The sequence below is a fragment of the Ctenocephalides felis genome, unplaced genomic scaffold (genome assembly GCF_003426905.1).
Source record: "Ctenocephalides felis isolate EL2017-DRISC unplaced genomic scaffold, ASM342690v1 CF-g0.4_SCAFFOLD_03571, whole genome shotgun sequence".
Classification (NCBI taxonomy): domain Eukaryota; kingdom Metazoa; phylum Arthropoda; class Insecta; order Siphonaptera; family Pulicidae; genus Ctenocephalides; species Ctenocephalides felis.
Genome location: NW_020539725.1, coordinates 43078126 through 43099061, shown reverse-complemented (window position 1 = coordinate 43099061; position 20936 = coordinate 43078126). Strand labels below are relative to the sequence as shown.

Genomic DNA, 20936 nt, shown 5'->3' with positions numbered 1-20936 from the left:
TTACGCTTTGAATGTGTTTGGCGTGGCACTATTGAATTCTGCCTTTCTTAAATTTGTTGGACCCACTCACAATATTCAATGTGATGTTTATAAAACTATTATTATTAATATTACGTCGCTAATTGCTATAAAGCCTTTTGCAAATATGGGGCATTATGGTACAGGCAAAGCTGCAAGAGAAATGTTGTTTAAAGTTCTTGCTGAGGAAGAGAAATATGTTCTTGTGCTAAATTATTCACCTGGGCCTGTAAAAACAGACATGATACAGATAATTATTAAAGATATCGGTGATGCTAGTATTAAACAAACCTTTGAAACCATGAGGGATGAAGATAAAATATTAACAACTGATCAGACTACATCAAAATTGCTCGAGATTCTTCAAAATGGAAATTTTACTTCTGGGGATCACATTGATTATTTTGATTGACATTTGGCATATTGATCATTCCTTGCGTTTCAGAATACTAGCATGCATGGGTATCTGAGAAAACATGAAATAATTTGCAATATTTTATTGATTCTTTTTATAACATCTCTAAACACGAATATAAATTTGCTTTCATATCATAAATTTTATATTCATAATTTGTTTGGATTAAAAAGCTGACTCGTTTTTATTTTTTTTGATATATCTGGTGTATTGTATTTAAGTAATTACATATAATAAACTAATAGAAATAACAAATATGTTTGCTATTATCATATTTCAAAATTTACAGACAACATGGCCGCTGGTAAAGCAATCACAGATACTTTAATGTTCTTCAGTAGGTTGGCTTGGAATTGTCGTATATCATTACCTCTATTTGTCATGGTGTCTTTCATGGCATTGGATTTCCGAATGCAAATTGAAATAAATGTTGAAACACAGAGAATAAGGAGGGTGCATTTGTTTGATGTCAGTGTTGAATGTCTTTACACATAATGGTCTGTTGCACTATTTATTTATGCTTGCCTCATATTTATAGGAAGAAGATGATGACAATGGTGACTATTTTACATCTAGTGAAGACGAGGATGATTGGGATACAATGTCTAGTGATTCGCAAATCACTGATATTATAGTCCAAGAAACATAAAAACCGAAATTGATGTCTCATTGTGTGAATTTTTATATATTTGTGATAATATTTATTTGAGAACTTTTTATGAGCTTATTATTTTATTTAATGTTCCTATTTATTAAAATACTAATGAATTCATACTAGAATTCTTCAATACTTCAATATAGTAATTCTTTATATATTAGTTTTGCAATTATATATTTTTGTTTAAATATAATTTTAGAAGAAACAATTATACCCAACATTAATTTGAAAATAATTAGTGCTGATATATTATACAAAAATCAAATTCTTTGTATATCAAAGAATATATCATCATTAATATGCAATATGCATAATACATAACGAAGATTGCAGATATATTCAATATGTTCATTTCTATAAAACATAATAAATAATTTAATTAGTTACATTAACTAAGTACTGATGGTTTTACTTATGATTCAACACTTACAGGTGATAAAATAGAAAATTTATTAGAGAACAAATATTCATTTGAGTGCTTTCAAATTTGACGAAATATTAGTTCAAGGACTAAGTAATACTTATTTTATTTCTTGTTAAATAATTTCAAAACAATCTTCAACTGTTGTCAATTTATTGCATATGTGGTTGCTATAATAAACATTGTAATATTCCATACACATTATCAAAAGATTTGATTCATATGTATATTTAATTATTTACATTTTCTATACAACATAATACTTGGCACATATATGGTTCAATATCGTATTTGTTCAACATACATATCATTGGAAAACTGATTGAGTAAAGAAAATAGTTTTTAAATATCTACTATATAATGAATAGTTACTATTAAATATAATACAATATTTAAACTTTTATGCAACATTATCAATAAGATACATTTATAACAAATATTTACGTTCGTTTATATATCTCTTACGTTATATTTAGGATCGATAACAATGAATTTATACATAATACCTATGATATGATCAATAATATATAATAAGTTCAAATATAATAAGTGCAATATAAGTTTTATACAAATTTATATTACAACATTATAAAATACGATTAAGCTCTGTGTTGTGATGGAATGGTTATTTGCAAGATGTCGAAAAGTAGAATCAGAACTTCTAATTAATAAATTGTACTAGTTTATCATGCAGTAATAGGTATTATGAAGAAAACTGATGGCAAAGATTTTGATTCCATTAACTCAATTGCCGGATTAAAATATCAAAGAAAGTTTAGCCATTATTATTTGGATTTTTTTAATTATACATTTAAGTATTTTTATTAGCAGTTCTCAAATAATTTAGAAAAAATAATCTCACGTTTAAAAATTATGACTTAATTATGCAACCTAATAGATTTTGCGAAATGTATAGTAGTTACTGCGATACTATATATAAACTATAAAGTGTGTAGACAATGGTAAAATACTTGAATGTTATTATTGAAAAGAAATCGTGTAAAGAATAAAAATCTAAGAATAAAATGAAGTCCCTACATGGACCAAAGCCGGACTCAACGTGTTAAGAACCTCTCTTTGTAAAGAAGCACCGTTAAAAAAAAATCTGTTAAGCCTCATCCCAGGAATTTTCATCTATTTTAAAGGTTTTATAAATTTTTAAAATTTTCAATTTTATATTGTATTTAAGTAATTATAAATTTTACATTGTAGTTAAATGTGGAGTTTGTCACCATCAGTATATTGCCAGCGATCGAATTAAAGACTTTAATGGCAGTTTAAAAATAGTCAACAAAAACATTAGTGCTTATATACAAATATCTGAATTAGTAGGTACTCCTTGGACATTAACTTCAGCATCGCTAAACTTTGGTGCTCACGGGGCTCAGGCGGCATCAGAAAGCAATGCTTTAGTTACTCGTAAATAATTTCTTTTAAATATTATTGTTTCTTTCAAACAATAATGATATTTAATCATATCTTTCAACATTATGGAATGTGATTATACTACTTACAATATTTAGCAAAAGATATATTAGCGGCTTATAACAAAATTAGCATTATTATTATTATGTTTGGCCTGGAAGTATATAAAACCTAGAAGTTTTCATTCATCAACAACAATTAGATAGATATAGTATTGTATTACATATATAAATATTATTTAGTAATTATTAATATTCGTACAATTATTTCATACTTTTTGAACACTTTACACTACAATCTACCCGTTCTGTAATAGTTTCTGTGGCCCCCAAATAATATTCTTTTGAACGCCTGTCTAAATTCAGGACTGAATATAGTATAAATAACAGGATTTAGAGTTGAATTGAAATAACCTAACCATAAAAAGAAACTAGCAACATAATCGTTTATCGAACAACTTTCGCAGAGTGGCATCAGCAACGCCATAATAAAAAATGGAAGCCAGCAAATGACAAACGCTCCGGTTATTATTGCTAACGTTTTAGCCGCCTTTCGCTCGCGCTTCGCCTCGATGGATTCTTTTTTCTTGAGCGGCTTTTCAACATGACTAATCTGCGTATCCCTGCTTGCTTCGACGTGGCTAGCATGACTTCCTTCGCTGACGTGACTGGCCGATCCATCATTAGTCGACGTTTTCTCAGGCGATTCGTTGATATTGTCTGGTTTATCGATTGTGAAAGCTGTCTGCTCCTCCTTCATCACAGAAGAACTCTGTTCTTCTTGGTCCTCAACAGTATTCATTGTATTTGTTGAATTACCTTTCATCATCATAAGAGATGAACTTAATACAGCGGTAGCTGCACTTTGCTTCTTCTTATTGCTTCTCTTGCTTCTTAGAAAACGATGCTGCACAACTTTCGTTCCAAATGCCGATTTATTGTTGTTGCTTTGTGTGGATGGTGCTTCGACTTTTGTACGACGCCTGATTCTTTTGCGAGCTGTTTGAAATATCTTCCAATATAAAACAAGAATAACAAAAAGTGGAACGTAGAACGTGGAGCATGTGGCAAAAATTTGGTATCCAACGTCTTGGCTCACTAGGCAGCGTTGCTGCAAGTTTATTCTATCTAAATAGTCTGGGTCTTTCCAACCGAATTGTGGTGCTAACGATACTATTACGGCTACAGTCCAGACAATGAAGATCATAATGAATATTCTATTACCAGTTCTGTTATGGATGTAGTCTACGTTAGTAACAGCCCAATATCTAAAAATATTGAAGAGAGTATTAGAAATTATGATAAATATTACTAGATCTACGGACCGAAACAATTTGACCCAATAACAATTTGATCACTTAATACATAAAATACTTACTTTTACAAACAAAAATTAGTTTTTAGTTATGTAATGGAATATATGTAAAAATTCATTCATTAATTTTCTCGTAGATCCCTTCATTTCGCATTTTTGAATGTGATATAACTATTTTTAGGGTATGAGCCAATTTAACTCACGGAAGTTTTTAATAGTTTTTGCCAGAAAAACTGGTCAATTTTGTAATTTATTTGTTGGAATAAAAAATTATACCTAATACGAAATTTGCCTTGATTTCAACATTATGATTCAAGTATTAAATTTAAAGAGTAAACACACACATACATCTTCCAAATTCGGTATTAAACATAAAATTAGCAAATCAGATTTTCTGGCGAAAACAAACTTCACCTTTAAATTATCATTAAAATATAGATGAAAAATAAATATAGATATAAAACTTGGTTATGAATAGATAAATATATTAAATAAATAAACAGTATGATAAAAAGTTTTGGATTTTGTGCATTTTTATTACAGAAAATTGAAATTTACAATAAAACTGTAATAAATGAAAATTATATTTTCTCAATAATATTAGACAAGTTATTTTATGTATAATGGGCGTATACACAAAGGTATACATGATGTTCAATTTGTTTAAGACATGAGTAAGTAATCTAAACTTTAACAACTATGGTCGATCTACTTCCTAAATTATTGATGGCAACATTATCTACATAAGCAGTGATTTACATCTGAAAATACATAGTTTCAAATTTAAAATGAATCGGTTGTGCCTTTTTGACCGCCAAATGGCATTTTTTTTTTACTTTTTTCATTACATCTCCGAAATCGCTAGACCTGCCTTCATGAAAATTTGATCAATTCTTCATCTTGTCAATACAAGTAAAATGTTTTTTGAATTATTAAAATCGGACGCTCTGTTCTCTTAAAAACTGAGTTACCATTTTTGGCACTTTTTGCCCCGTATCTTCGGAACGGCTAGGCCTGTTGTTTGAATGTTTTTTGAATTATTCAAATCGGTTGATCGGTTGAAATGAGTCGGTTGTGCCTCACATACACACCTTTTCTAATTTTAGTGTAAAACGATTCAGAATGACATCATTTTGTGTAATAAGTTGATTCAATATGTGACCGTTTGTTGTGATCATTCCTCTCCCCAGTCATAAAGTAAATAAGTAATTATACGCCTTTCACTTATAAAAATGAGTTGAGGCTGTTCAAATGTAAATTCATTTTATATCCTTTGAACTTTATCCTGTTGAATATGTATACGTTTAAAATAATGCAGAAAACCGTCAGACATTAATGGGGATAAAACTGGCAGCTTCACCATAAAACGCTACGAGGTAACTGCATTAAAGCGTTTACACTTCAAACTGACGTGGAACTTCTCATATTTGAAATGGTTTATGCTTGATGACGGCGGCACCAGAAAATTTATTACTGATCTACGTGGTTTATTTATATCTATTTAGTAAGATTTGCATTATCAACAATCAAAGGGGAGAGCCTGCTTTAGAGACTCCAAAAAATATATGTCATAATATGCCGGAAACAAGCATTTTGCCGAGGCGCCGGTCACAATATCCATTCGAAACAAAACACTAAAACTAGTGCGACGCATGGCATCGTGCCTTAAGGCAAATTGCTTTGAAAAAAATTTACTTCGAAAAAATTAGATTTTTGAGAAACTATAGATTTGACAAAAAATTACTTTTTTGTAGAAAAAACATTTATTTAAAAAAAAAGTTTTTTTTATTTTGACCTATTTTGGAAATTCTGAACTTTTTTTCAAAGCATAAAGACGAAATGTCAAAGCGCGTAAGCGCCGCATAGCCGTCTAACGAGCAAACATTGATACGGAACCCATAGGAATGTAAACAAACTTTATACATATTGTTAAAATCTCTATAAAATATCTGATAATTTGATGTGCATATGTGTAGTGATCATTTTTGACCGCCAAATGGCATTTTTTTTTTACTTTTTTCATTACATATCCGAAACCGCTAGACCTGCCTTCATGGAAATTTGATCAATTCTTCATCTTGTCAATACAAGTAAAATGTATTTTGAATTATTAAAATCGGACGCTCCGTTCTCTTAAAAACTGAGTTACAATTTTCGGAATTTTTTCCCCTGTATCTTCGGAATGGCTAGGCCTACCTTCGCGAAAAACTAATCAGCACGTCTCCTTATTAATACGAATCGAATGTTTTTTGATTTATTCAAATCGGTTGATCGGTGTTCCCGAAATCGTCGACAAAATGTGCATCTGCACACACACACACGCACGCACACACATACACACACACATACATCCATTTTTTCTAAGGTATGCCAAAATACTCAGAAACCTTTGAAACGTAAAGATATATAAACATTTTCATTTTCGATTTTTTTGCGATTACTATAACTTGCCCTACGGGAAGTTAACAAATGTATATTTTCAATAGTATAGATTCCAGTTAAACCTAAAAAATTCAGAAAACAATTATAAATTGACCAACTTTTTACAACTTATAAAAATCATGTTTTTTAATAAAAAATTTCACTTTAGATTGTTTAAAAAGTGGTTTAATTATAACTTTTTTAAGGTATTTTAGGTTCAACTAGAAGATAATTTCATGCTGAATACGATCAATTTTGTATCGTTTTGATAGAACGTTTAGTTTTATTCCTATCTTTTCCGCCAATAGCAAAATTCGAAAAAATCCAAGAAAACGCGCGTCGAAGTTATTTTCGCTCCTCTCGCATACATGTTCGACGCTTGCTTTTAAATTTAAATTTGTTTCTGAAATTTTGGAAGAAATTTTTGCAAAAAAAATCGATTTTTAAAGCCTTTAAAGCAGGTTCTCCTCTTAAACTTGGGCTTTTCATTTTACTAGTGTAATTTTTAGTGCGCGTAGGTTCGCAGTCAGGCGGATCTCGGGTTTAATCCTTGACATGGACAATCCCTACATCAAGCAGTAGTGATATAAATTATCACTTTGGAATATAGATCTTAAATATGATTCCGAAAACACCCTTTCTCCCTGATTGCTGCATCAAATAGGTAAGCCAAATATATCAAATATATGCAGAATGAACACCGTCAGGTTACCATCTAAGCACCTTAATAGTATGTAAAATTTGCTGTTAAAATACGAGAAAAAACTTTTATGATCAATGTAATGTGATTATCAGTCTTCAGTTTATTGGAGCCTGCCAACATTTAGGTATTTCAGGCATATGAAAGCATATCTGCAAACAACTACCATAAAAATCATGTTCGTTTATTTTCAAATTTTTTGGTGAATTTACCTATTAATTTTCGAATCTAAATCCGGGACTAGTATTGCTTTTAAAAAAATCCGGGACACAAGGTGGATTTCCGGGACTGCCCCGGCCAAACCGGAACGTATGGTCACCTTATTAGTACAACATTATTTCCTAATTAATTATTGGATAATAAATGTAGTCCTTAAATTTTAGTGTGGGCTCTATATCGTGCAAAATTATTTACTAATGTGAGCTCAATGTTATTGACCAATATGGGTATTATTCTCGAATGATATGGGCTTCATATTGGCAAATTATCTTCAGCTCCTATGTAACCGAGACAAAGCTATGCATAAGCAAAATTGATGATATTGATTGTTATTCCAAATTGACCAAACACAAACACAGACACATAACCACATTTGCATACACACACATGTTGTACACACACACAGATATATATATATATATATATATATATATATTTTAAATTTTTTATAATTTTGATGTTGAAATATGTGATATTCAGTTTTCAGGGCAATACATCAATTAAAAAATTTGTATGACTTTAAAACATTTTTATTTTTTCCATACGTTTCGACACATTGTTTTGTGTCATCTTCAGTGGACTATGTAATTGAATTAATCCTAATTATTTCATATTATAAATGTTCACAATGCACAATCCTAATTATATCATATTATAAATGTTCACAATGCAACAAAAAAAAAACCAATCCTTGTCATTTTAAATTGAACAATATATAAATTTTTGAATGAGATTTTTTGTGAATTTGTAAAGTACATCACGCCGTACATTTCTGTGCTCCGATGCACGGGTGACGACTCAGTCATAATTTAAAAAATTATTTAAATTTTTTTTAAATTTTAAATTATTTAAAAATTATTTAAATTTTGAAAAAAAAATGTTTTCTTCATTTTTACATATGTTGGAAGATCGGAACTTTTTTTCAAAGCAATCGTACTGCTTCAAATGCATAGAGACAAAATATAAAGCGAGTAAGCGCCGCGTCGCTGTCTAACGGGTAAACATTGGTACGGAACCCATAGGAATGTAAACAAAATTTATACTTATTGTTAAAATCTCTATAAAATATCTTATAATTTGATGTGCATATGTCTAATGATCATTTTTGACCGCCAAATGGCATTTTTTTTTACTTTTTTCGTTATATCTCCGAAACCGCTAAACCTGCCCTTATAAAAATTTGATCAAATCTTCATCTTGTCAATACAAGTAGAATGTTTTTTGAATTATTAAAATCGGACGCTCCGTTCTATTAAAAACTGAGGTACCGTTTTTGGCACTTTTTGCCCCATATCTTCGGAACGGCTAGACCTACCTCCGCCAAAAACTAATCAGCATGTCTTCTTATCAATACGGATCGAATGTTTTTTAAATTATTCAAATTGCTTCATCCGTGTTCCCGAAATCGTCGACGAAAATTTGTATCCGCACAAACATACATACTACGCACACACACGCACACACGCACACACGCACACACACACACACACACACACACACACACACATCCATTTTTTCTAAGGTATGCCAAAATATTCAGAAACCTCTGAAACATAAAGATATATAAAAATTTTCATTTTCGATTTTTTTGCGATTACTATAACTTACCCTACGGGAAGTTAAAAAATATATATATAAAAAAAAATAATAAAAAAAAATGCCTAACTGGCTTAAAAAAATGCTTAAACTAGTGGTGTATTTCATCGTGCCTTAAGGCAAATGAAATATCGGAACATCGGAACATCGGAACATCGGAACATCGGAACATCGGATTATCGAAACATCGGAACATCGGATTATCGAAACATCGGAACATCGGATTATCGAAACATCGGAACATCGGATTATCGAAACATCGGAACATCGGATTATCGAAACATCGGAACATCGGATTATCGAAACATCGGAACATCGGATTATCGAAACATCGGAACATCGGATTATCGAAACATCGGAACATCGGAACATCGGAACATCGGAACATCGGAACATCGGAACATCGGAACATCGGAACATCGGAACATCGGAACATCGGAACATCGGAACATCGGAACATCGGAACATCGGAACATCGGAACATCGGAACATCGGAACATCGGAACATCGGAACATCGGAACATCGGAACATCGGAACATCGGAACATCGGAACATCGGAACATCGGAACATCGGAACATCGGAACATCGGAACATCGGAACATCGGAACATCGGAACATCGGAACATCGGAACATCGGAACATCGGAACATCGGAACATCGGAACATCGGAACATCGGAACATCGGAACATCGGAACATCGGAACATCGGAACATCGGAACATCGGAACATCGGAACATCGGAACATCGGAACATCGGAACATCGGAACATCGGAACATCGGAACATCGAAACATCGGAACATCGGAACATCGGAACATCGGAACATCGGAACATCGGAACATCGGAACATCGGAACATCGGAACATCGGAACATCGAAACATCGGAACATCGGAACATCGGAACATCGGAACATCGGAACATCGGAACATCGGAACATCGAAACATCGGAACATCGGAACATCGGAACATCGGAACATCGGAACATCGGAACATCGGAACATCGGAACATCGGAACATCGGAACATCGGAACATCGAACATCGGAACATCGGAACATCGGAACATCGGAACATCGGACATCGGAACATCGGAACATCGAACATCGGAACATCGAACATCGGAACATCGGACTCGATCCATCGGACTTCGTTATCCGGACTTTCGATTATCCGGACTTTCGATTATCCGGACTTTCGATTATCCGGACTTTCGATTATCCGGACTTTCGATTATCCGGACTTTCGATTATCCGGACTTTCGATTATCCGACTTTCGATTATCCGGACTTTCGATTATCCGGACTTTCGATTATCCGGACTTTCGATTATCCGGACTTTCGATTATCCGGACTTTCGATTATCCGGACTTTCGATTATCCGGACTTTCGATTATCCGGACTTTCGATTATCCGGACTTTCGATTATCCGGACTTTCGATTATCCGGACTTTCGATTATCCGGACTTTCGATTATCCGGACTTTCGATTATCCGGACTTTCGATTATCCGGACTTTCGATTATCCGGACTTTCGATTATCCGGACTTTCGATTATCCGGACTTTCGATTATCCGGACTTTCGATTATCCGGACTTTCGATTATCCGGACTTTCGATTATCCGGACTTTCGATTATCCGGACTTTCGATTATCCGGACTTTCGATTATCCGGACTTTCGATTATCCGGACTTTCGATTATCCGGACTTTCGATTATCCGGACTTCGATTATCCGGACTTCGATTATCCGGACTTCGATTATCCGGACATTCGATTATCCGGACATTCGATTATCCGGACATTCGATTATCCGGACATTCGATTATCCGGACATTCGATTATCCGGACATTCGATTATCCGGACATTCGATTATCCGGACATTCGATTATCCGGACATTCGATTATCCGGACATTCGATTATCCGGACATTCGATTATCCGGACTTCGGATTATCCGGACTTTCGATTATCCGGACTTTCGATTATCCGGACTTTCGATTATCCGGACTTTCGATTATCCGGACTTTCGATTATCCGGACTTTCGATTATCCGGACTTTCGTTATCCGGACTTTCGGTTATCCGGACTTTCGGTTATCCGGACTTTCGGTTATCCGGACTTTCGATTATCCGGACTTTCGATTATCCGGACTTTCGATTATCCGGACTTTCGATTATCCGGACTTTCGATTATCCGGACTTTCGATTATCCGGACTTTCGATTATCCGGACTTTCGATTATCCGGACTTTCGATTATCCGGACTTTCGATTATCCGGACTTTCGATTATCCGGACTTTCGATTATCCGGACTTTCGATTATCCGGACTTTCGATTATCCGGACTTTCGATTATCCGGACTTTCGATTATCCGGACTTTCGATTATCCGGACTTTCGATTATCCGGACTTTCGATTATCCGGACTTTCGATTATCCGGACTTTCGATTATCCGGACTTTCGATTATCCGGACTTTCGATTATCCGGACTTTCGATTATCCGGACTTTCGATTATCCGGACTTCCGATTATCCGGACTTCCGATTATCCGGACTTCCGATTATCCGGACTACCGATTATCCGGACTACCGATTATCCGGACTACCGATTATCCGGACTACCGATTATCCGGACTACCGATCATCCGGACTACCGATTATCCGGACTACCGATTATCCGGACTTCCGATTATCCGGACTTTCGATTATCCGGACTTCGATTATCCGGACTTCCGATTATCCGGACGTCCAATTATCCGGACTACCGATTATCCGGACTACCGATCATCCCGTACTGCTTTAACTGCATAGAGACGAAATGTCAAAGCGCGTAAGCGCCGCGTCACCGTCTAACGGATAAACATTGGTACGGAACCCAAAGGAATGTAAACAAAATTCATACTTATTGTAAAAATCTCTATAAAATATCTGATAATTTGATGTGCATATGCCTAATGATCATTTTTGACCGCCAAATGTCATTTTTTTTTTTACTTTTTTCGTTAGATCTCCAAAACCGCTAGACCTGCCCTTATGAAAATTTGATCAATTCTTCATCTTGTCAATACAAGTAAACTGTTTTTTGAATTATTAAAATCGGACGCTCCGTTCTCTTAAAAATTGAGGTACCGTTTTTGGCACTTTTTGCCCCATATCTTCGGAACGGCTAGACCTGCCTCCGCCAAAAACTAATCAGCACGTCTCCTTATCAATACGAATCGAATGTTTTTCGAATTATTCAAATTGCTTTATCTGTGTTCTCGAAATCGTCGACGAAAATTTGTATCCGCACACACACACATACGCGCACACACACACACACACACACACACACATACATCCATTTTTTCTAAGGTATGCCAAAATAATTCAGAAACCTCTGAAACGTAAAGATATATAAAAATTTTCGTTTTCGATTTTTTTGCGATTACTATAACTTACCCTACGGGAAGTTAATTAGGTCTTTAATTAAAATATTATTATTGTTATCATAAAATGGATTACTTAAGTAACATTAAAATCGCAAGTCACTTAATTGAAGTGAAGCTTTTGGTTTTTACAAAAATTCATTGCAATCCAATATGGATTTTTAACGTTGCGTATTTAAAACAAAGATTTCAACTTTGTTTTAATTGTAATTAAATTAATTAACACGTTTGAGAGATATTAAGAAATGTAATTTGCGGTAGTATAACTTCTTAAACATATTTTGATAATTTTCAATGCTTGCAAAAGTTATTCATAACTAGTGGTGTATGGAATCGTGCCTTAAGGCAAATTGCTGGAACTTCCACTACCGTAACGAAATGTTCGAGAAATAATAAATGTTTTAAAATAGATTATTATAAATATTGTAACATTGTCTAATATTTATGAGAATTACATAAACTGAATTGCAAAGTTGAAATTATTTGTTTACAGTATATTAGAACTATAATCAGAATTAAAATTAAAATCTGAATTATTTTCAATATACACAAAAAAAAATTTTTCTTTGAAAAAAAAAATTGAAACAAAAATTTTTTTTTCAAAAGAAATTATTTTGTTGAAACAAGCAGAAAGATTTTTGAATCATCAAATCAGACACTTAGTTCTCTCAAAAACTGCCATTTTTTGCACATTTAGCTCTGTATCTTTGAAATGGCTGCACCTGCCTTTGCCAAAAACTAATCACCCCTGCTCCCAATCATTACAAATTGAATGTTTTTTAAATCATTCAAATCGGATGCGTCGTTTCTCAAAAACTCGATTTGTATTTTCTGCACTCTTTGCTCCGTATCTCCGTAACGGCTAGACCTGCCTTTGTCCAAAACTAATCAGCACATCTTCCTATCAATAGAAATCGAATATTTGTGGAACCATTCAAATCGGTTGATCCGTGCGCCCAAAAACATGAACGAAAAAATGCGGACACACACATATTCATTTTTTCAAAACGTCGAGAAATGCAAAAAATTTTATTTTCGATTTTCGGCGCATTACTATAACTTACCCTACGGGAAGTTAATAATTATTTTGAAAAGAATAAATAAAATTACTTATCGTTAGCAACAAGCGTTTGATTTTCCTGCTACAATATAAAATAAAACTTTAATTGGTACAAGTAACTGTAACTTTATCATTTTAGTTTGTAACTAAGCCTGATCTTACAATATTAATCTTGTTTATTAATTTTAATCTTGTTTATTAAATATTTATTAACATATATGCCGAACCATAAGTATAAATATTTTATTGCTCCAGCAGAAACAAATCATTATTTGTTTTTACGAGTCAATAAAAGAGTTATGTTTGTGATTCTCTAAAAGTCCACCAGTCTCATTTTCGACCAGTGATTGACAATATCGATTTTTATAACTATGATATGGGATGTATATATGCAAATGTGCAATCAATCAAAATATAATTGATGAACTAAAGTATGATCGTACAAATGCCATTATTTTGATGAATACAATTACTCAAATTTTATTATGGAAAACAGAGAAAAATCATATACTGGCAGATTTACAAGCACAAATATATATTTTTGTATGGTCAATTCGTTATTGTAGTGTTCACTACTTAATATTTTTTATATTATAGCAAAACACACCGATTCAGCTATAGTAAAGTTTACCAAAGACTTAAAAATGTTTTAAAAAATTTGCAAAACATCAAACCATTTATATATATATATATATATATATATATATATATATATATATATAATATAAACCTCGTGTCACGATGTTGGTTCGCAATAGACGCCCAAACAACTGAACCGATTTTAAATTTTATTGACTTATCGTGTGCATGTATATCCAACCGAGGTTATAAGAAATTTTGAAAATTTAATTTAAAATATAAATATATAATTTTTATAAATTAAAATAAATTTTGACAGATATTTACTAAAAAAAAACGAAACACTAAAAGGTCAAATGTCAACATATATGGAAAATTCGAGAAAAAAAGATTTATGATTTTTGAAAAAAAATATTTGACAGTTCAAAAAATATAGTTAAAAAAATATAGTTCAAAAACATGATATATACAACATTTATATCCAAATTAGATGAAATGCTATATTTAAAATCACTGTTTATAGTTTTAAATATAATCAAAAATCAATATTTATGAATTTAAATAAATGTTGACATTAAAAAAATGTGAAATGATATTTGTTAATATTTATGAAAATTATTAGGTAAATAGATTTATAATTTATATTTATTTGATTTGCTTACCAAATTAGTTCGGATACCAAAACTTCCTCAAAACATTATAGATCACAAAAAAGCGACATATTAAATTTAACATTAATCATAAACAAAATTTTGACAGTTTAAAAAAATTGAATTTTACACTAAAAATATTTTTTATATCAAACGAACGTTTGCCGGATCAGCTAGTATATATATGTATATATATGTATATATATATATATATATATATATATTATTTTTTTTTATATATATATATATATTATATATTTGTAACATATATACTATAAATATTAGTTAAACTGTGGCATATTTGATGATGTTTATGGCAAGAACATAATTACTAGCATGTTTGTTATTCGACATTAAATCATATTACTAATTGACTCGTGAAAATATTATTATAATTTTCGCGAACAAACAAAATGAAATTAGTCGCATTAACTACAAATTGAAATTCCTACTGAAAGGTAGGAATTTCTAGCTTAAATATGAATTATATAATTTATATAAAAAAAAACTCTGTAGTTCGATGAAAATATTAGCGAGACATTATCTATTTAACCAGGCAAAACTTCCTTACACTAGCTATTTTTTTTATATTACAAGTCTAAATGTTTGGATTCTTGCGGTCAATAAAGATCTACTAGCTTGATTAAAATAAATTAAAATTAAAATTAATTAAAAAATATAGCAGATGTAAGGTGGCATGTTAGCTTATTGGCAACTCGAGAACTACCCCATATTTGTAAATAATAAGCAATAAGAATTGATGTTCTAATTGTGACGATACAACTTTGACACAGCCCATCATTCTAAATTTCTAACAAATTTTACAATTAAACCACTTGTAAGTTCACAAAAATTTAGTATATTCATTAAGACCTTGAACTTTATTATAAAAATGTTAATAACCATAAAAATTACAAAGAAACAGCACGATCGATCTTTACCAAAAACTAATTAGGACCATCCCTTTTATATGTTATTCCAACGATTGCTGAATGGACAAATAATTTGCACTTTTCATCCATTTTTCAAATGTTTCCGTCCATCTTCTCGAAAAACGTAAATTTCAACAAATGGCTTTTAAATATTTAAAATTGTTGCTGCTGGTCTTGTAAAAACGTCTACAAAAGGTCAGATTTTAGTTTTTTGTGATCGGTCAATTTTTTGATTTTCTATCGAAAATATAAATTTCTCCTTGGGAAAATTAATAATAAATTTAATTATTTTGTTCTTATATTTTTTGGTTCAAGTACAATAGTTGGATTCAGAGGTCTTGGGTTCGAAACCCATTTCGAACAACTTTATTGTCAAGCGGTAGTGACAACAATTTTCACTTGGAAATATAGATAGCAATATGTTTCCAAGTGAAGATAGCCCTCGCCCGGCATTGCTGTGCCAATAAAAAGTCAGCCCTATTAGATAAATTCTAATAATAAAATCAACAAATAATATGGATGTATTAATCATTGGGTTTCAAACTAAAAATTAGAAGGAGAAGTTTCAGCTCAACAGCTCATTGGACGTGATTGTTGTTAAGATATAAGAAAAAGAAGTAAAATAGTATTGACATTTAATTTGTAATTAGTTGATTTTATTAATTCAATATTTTTTAAGAAATATAAGTTTCTAGTAATTTGTTTTAAAGATGCCAGATATTTCATTCAAAACCCTGAGATTTGAGTAATTTCTATACAAATTCAATTCTTAACAAGTCTCACAATTAGTGTTTGTTTAAATTTAAGGGGCACAACTAGTGTATCCGCCTAAAAAATAGGTAATTTTTGGAAATTTATATTAAAAAAACTACTTTATCAATCATTTCAAAATTTTAGGAATATATTCATACATGTTTTAAGAATACATAGTATTTTTGAACAAAAAAGTTAAATATTTTTTAAGTTATCGTCGATCTCCAACGGCGCGATAAAAAAAGGCCATTCACTGCTGCTGTGATTCCGGCCTTCTGCGTGGATAAAATTTAAATAAAAATTCTCGTCAAACTAGATAATATTGTCTGTAAAATGAACTACGATAAAAAACAAAAATCAAAAATTGACAAAATGACGGCATTTTTTTAAAAAAAGTCGAATTTTACCCAAAATTTTACTCGTTTTTGGACTGCCAAAATTCGATTTTTGATCCGATCAAAAAATCGATAGTTCATTTTACGGAGAACTATATATAGAGCATATAAAAAAATTGATAGTGATCGGATCATTTGTTTTGGAGTAGTCGCTGCAGCAAATTCGGAAAATGCTGTTTCAAAAAAACGCGTTTAAAGAATAAATGATCATTTTACTATATACTATATATATATGCACTTTAAATGGCTGTGACTCAAAAACTATTTAAGATATCGATTTAAAATCTTGGTATGTTATTTTTAAAGGTATAACCTATCGAAATATGGAAAAATTGAAAATTCGATTTTTTGAAAATTTCACATAAGTTGTGCCCCTTAAGAGAGATAATTCATTCATTGCCAAACCTATTTAATAATATTTGCTCAATCATATTTAACGCGTGTTATACCAATGGTATTCGCATGCAATAAAATTATTTTTGTTTTTAAATTCGAGCTATGTCAAAATCATGAACAGATTTATGATATTATTTGTAAATCACCTGTCAACTGCTATCGCTACGAGGTGGAGAATTGACGCCGTACAACACAACACATCGCTCGACGTCCACATATCACATAATTCAGGACCCAGGATCCAGCCTTTACTTATCTGCAATATAATAGATAAGTATTATTATATATGTTTAACTTTTTTTTTTAATTACATGACTTTCGAGTCACATGACTTTTCGAGTAATGTTCGCACTTATGGGTAATGGTACTTCAGGTTGGATATCTTTCTAAAGGCCATAGACGTTACTGTAAACATTTGCAACAAAATGAATGCGTATTTTCATAGTGCCCACAGACGACTCAAGTGTATGTTCAAGTGTTTGCGCAAGCATATCAAGCATCACAAGAGAATTCAAATAGTTCAGAGGGCTAATTTAAATACTTACAAAAGTTGATAACTTCATAAATTTGTATTATAAATTCGCTACAAAGTAAAACAAAACGGGACAATGTGCAATTATACAATAACGTCTGCGGCGGGCTTGAAGTTCGTATTGATATTGTTATGTCTTGAAAATGTTATAATATTAAGATGTATGCGCCATCTCACAAAAAAAAACTTTGATGTCAAATTTCCTCTTGAGGTCATAGGTCTCAAATATAACCTCAAGTGAAAATTGCCTCTCGTGGGTATAGTTGCACATATAATAAAAATGTCAGCAAATACTTCGAGTATAGATAATTAGTCCTTATACCTAGTAGACACGCCGCTGGGTGTTGCTACTATCTTCTGGTTTATATTGTAAGATAATTATTGTTAGCAATCTTAGCTTAATGTTAATGCTCATGTAAAACAGGTTGCAGAATAAATTAAATAAAAAAAAATCTCACAAAAAAACATTATTTGGTAGAATATCGAAAAAAATTGGAATGTGACTTGAATATGTTTAACCATGAACTTCACATTACTTTAAGCAAAAAATTTGGTACTTGTTTACTGTTTCTAATGAAACGCCTGCTTGATCATGATAACAAAAGTTTTAAGTTAAAACCAATCAATACAAAATCTTATCGAGTTTTAGCATATGGCCTTAAAATCTTTGAAATTGGTTTAGCCTTTTTTAAAAAAACGTCGACAAAATATTAAATTATGGGGCTCACAATTAAAGATGTAAATCTTTTTAGAATCTCAACTTAAAATGCAGAGAAAAACCAAAATTAGTAAATCGTATTTACTGATGAAAACATAAATTTTGGAAAGTTAATTAGATTGATAAATTAGATATATAACTTAAATTAAATTCAATATGAAATTTTGTGATATTTGAATCAAAAAAATATAATTTGAGAACAATCTAATTTATTATGTTTATGTTTCCGGATATTGAAACTCTGAAAATTTTACATTCATATTTTATTTTAATTTGCTGATATTTTATTATATGATAGGTGCAAATATATATGAAAATAAAGAAAATAAAAAAAAGCATTTTATTTTAAAATTGATGAATTTTCAATAAATTTAGAAATTTTGATAAACATACGACCATGATTAATTACTTTTACACATGGTGTGAGGGCAAAATTTCAAATTGTTCAAAGAAATACTATACTATGATAGAGCTGCAAAATTGTCAAGTATGCAAAACTGATTAATCTAGAAATAAAATAAGTCATTAAAAAGGCAACAAAAAGGATAGTATGTAAATTATTAAATAGCATTTTGTTTTAGACAAAAATGACAAATATCATTGATCTTTCGCGAGAAGTTTATATTTTATTTAACATTCATATTCTTTCATACGGAACTCTGTAATTATATAATCACACCAATTAATATTGCCATGTCTTCTAAAAACAAAGAAGTGCTTGACTAATAAGTGCTAAATCCTTAGATCCAGAATGAAATCTAATTTAGATTGAACTTAAAATAGTACATAAAAGTTTCCGAATTATTCTTATTAAGCTAAAGCATAAATAACTAAACAGATTATGTATTAACATAAGTTAATGTTGTTTAATATTTATTGAACAATGTTCAACAATTATTAGGAATGCATATATTAAACAACTTTATTCGTAAATTTTGTTGTGGTACTTCGGTTTTCATTATGTGTACTCTTCTCTTATTTCGCATTCCAAGTTTGTTAATTTAACTCAATGTTCTGTATAAGTAAGTTTTCCAAAATATCCCAATCTGATCCATTATGGCTAATGGTTCCAGCTAATAGCCATAATAAAACATGATTCGAAAAGTTTGTGGGTTACTATTCTAAAAAGATACAGAAGAGAAGTCTTTCAAATGTTTATTTGCATTGAATATTCATAAATCATTTTTTTATTAAATATAAATATTTTAACTTCCCGAAGGAGAAGTTTATGTTTTCATCAGAAAATCCGAATTGCTAATTTTATGTTTTCTCGACGTTTCAAGCCATTCTGAATCGAATGAGACCAAATTTGAAAAAGTATGCGTGTGTGTGCATGTTTGTGAACAGATTTTTTGCCGTAAATCGATGAGGACTAGCGTTTCCAAGTGCAACGATCGGCCGAGCCGTTTTCTTTGTAAATTGCAGAAAGTAAAAATTTTTCGTCCACGTTTTAGCCCGCAATTCTGAATCGATTTTGAAAATTCAAAAACTGTTCGAAACATAATGGTTGGGAATCGACCTGATTAGTTTTTGGTAAAGATCGGCCAAGCCGTTTTCTTGTAATAAGGTGTTAATAAAAGTTTTTTTTCGACGATTTTCATGATTTTTTTTCTGACGGTAGATACCATAGTCTTATATGATCACACTAGAATATTACGGTCCTACGACAAGTCGTTTAATTTTAAAAATCGTCAACGTTTGCAAAAATTAGTTTCGTTTTTTTGCCGTTTGTCAAAATTATAACTTTCATCGACGTTTGCTCAAAAACGCCTGAACCAATTTAAAAAAATTAAAAACCAATCAATGTATTTTGATGTGGATTATTTTTTTTCAGTTTTGTGCGACGATCGACCGGGCCGTTTCTTTGTAAATTGGAAAAAAGTGTTAAACTTTTTGTCCACATTTAAGCTCATACTACCGAATCGATTTTAAAAAATCAAAAACTGTTCGAAAGATATTAGTTGGGAATGATACTAATTAGTTTTAGGTGAAAATCTACCGAGCCATTTTCTTGTAATTAACTGTTGAAAAAAAATTTAAGCCGATTTGCATGAAACTTTTTTTGGTGACATATATCATGGTCTTATAGAACTTACTAAAATATTACGGCATTACGACAAGTAGTTTAATTTTAAAAATTCATCAAAGTTTAAGAAAATTAGTAGTTCTTTTGACATTTGTTAAAATTAAATTAGACGATTTACTTGGTATAACGATAGAGTACTTGGTCTTAATGAGCATACTAAACCATTAAAGTCCTACAAGACCGGTTGACGTGTTCGATTTCCATGATGTGTAATAAATCTACTTCGA

General features: G+C 31.3%; 3 protein-coding genes across 4 annotated transcripts in view; 2 read left to right on the top strand and 1 right to left on the bottom strand.

The window, feature by feature from the left end:
- Window positions 1-605, top strand: LOC113385328 (sepiapterin reductase; the record flags this gene model as incomplete). The annotated part of the gene is given in 1 exon segment (XM_026623169.1): window positions 1-605. A coding segment is annotated over 1 exon segment (430 nt), but the record flags the coding sequence as incomplete, so codon positions are not given.
- Window positions 606-722: 117 nt separating this feature from the next.
- Window positions 723-1089, top strand: LOC113386883 (the record flags this gene model as incomplete). Its single annotated transcript, XM_026624641.1, is given in 2 exon segments — window positions 723-901; window positions 972-1089. Coding segments are annotated over 2 exon segments (285 nt in total). The 3' UTR covers window positions 1083-1089.
- Window positions 1090-2766: 1677 nt separating this feature from the next.
- LOC113386996 (5-hydroxytryptamine receptor 2A-like) overlaps window positions 2767-20936 on the bottom strand; it is a 45681-nt gene continuing 27511 nt past the window's right edge. Inside the window, exons 4-5 of one of the 2 annotated variants that reach the window (XM_026624753.1) lie at window positions 3853-4204; window positions 2767-3708 (exon numbers count right to left, since the gene is read on the bottom strand). In XM_026624753.1, coding sequence (XP_026480538.1) covers window positions 3229-3708; window positions 3853-4204 — 832 coding nt within the window. In that variant the 3' untranslated portion in view covers window positions 2767-3228. Of the gene's footprint in view, window positions 4205-17519; window positions 17642-20936 lie in introns of those variants that run through there. The other variant, XM_026624754.1, reaches the window with a different exon arrangement.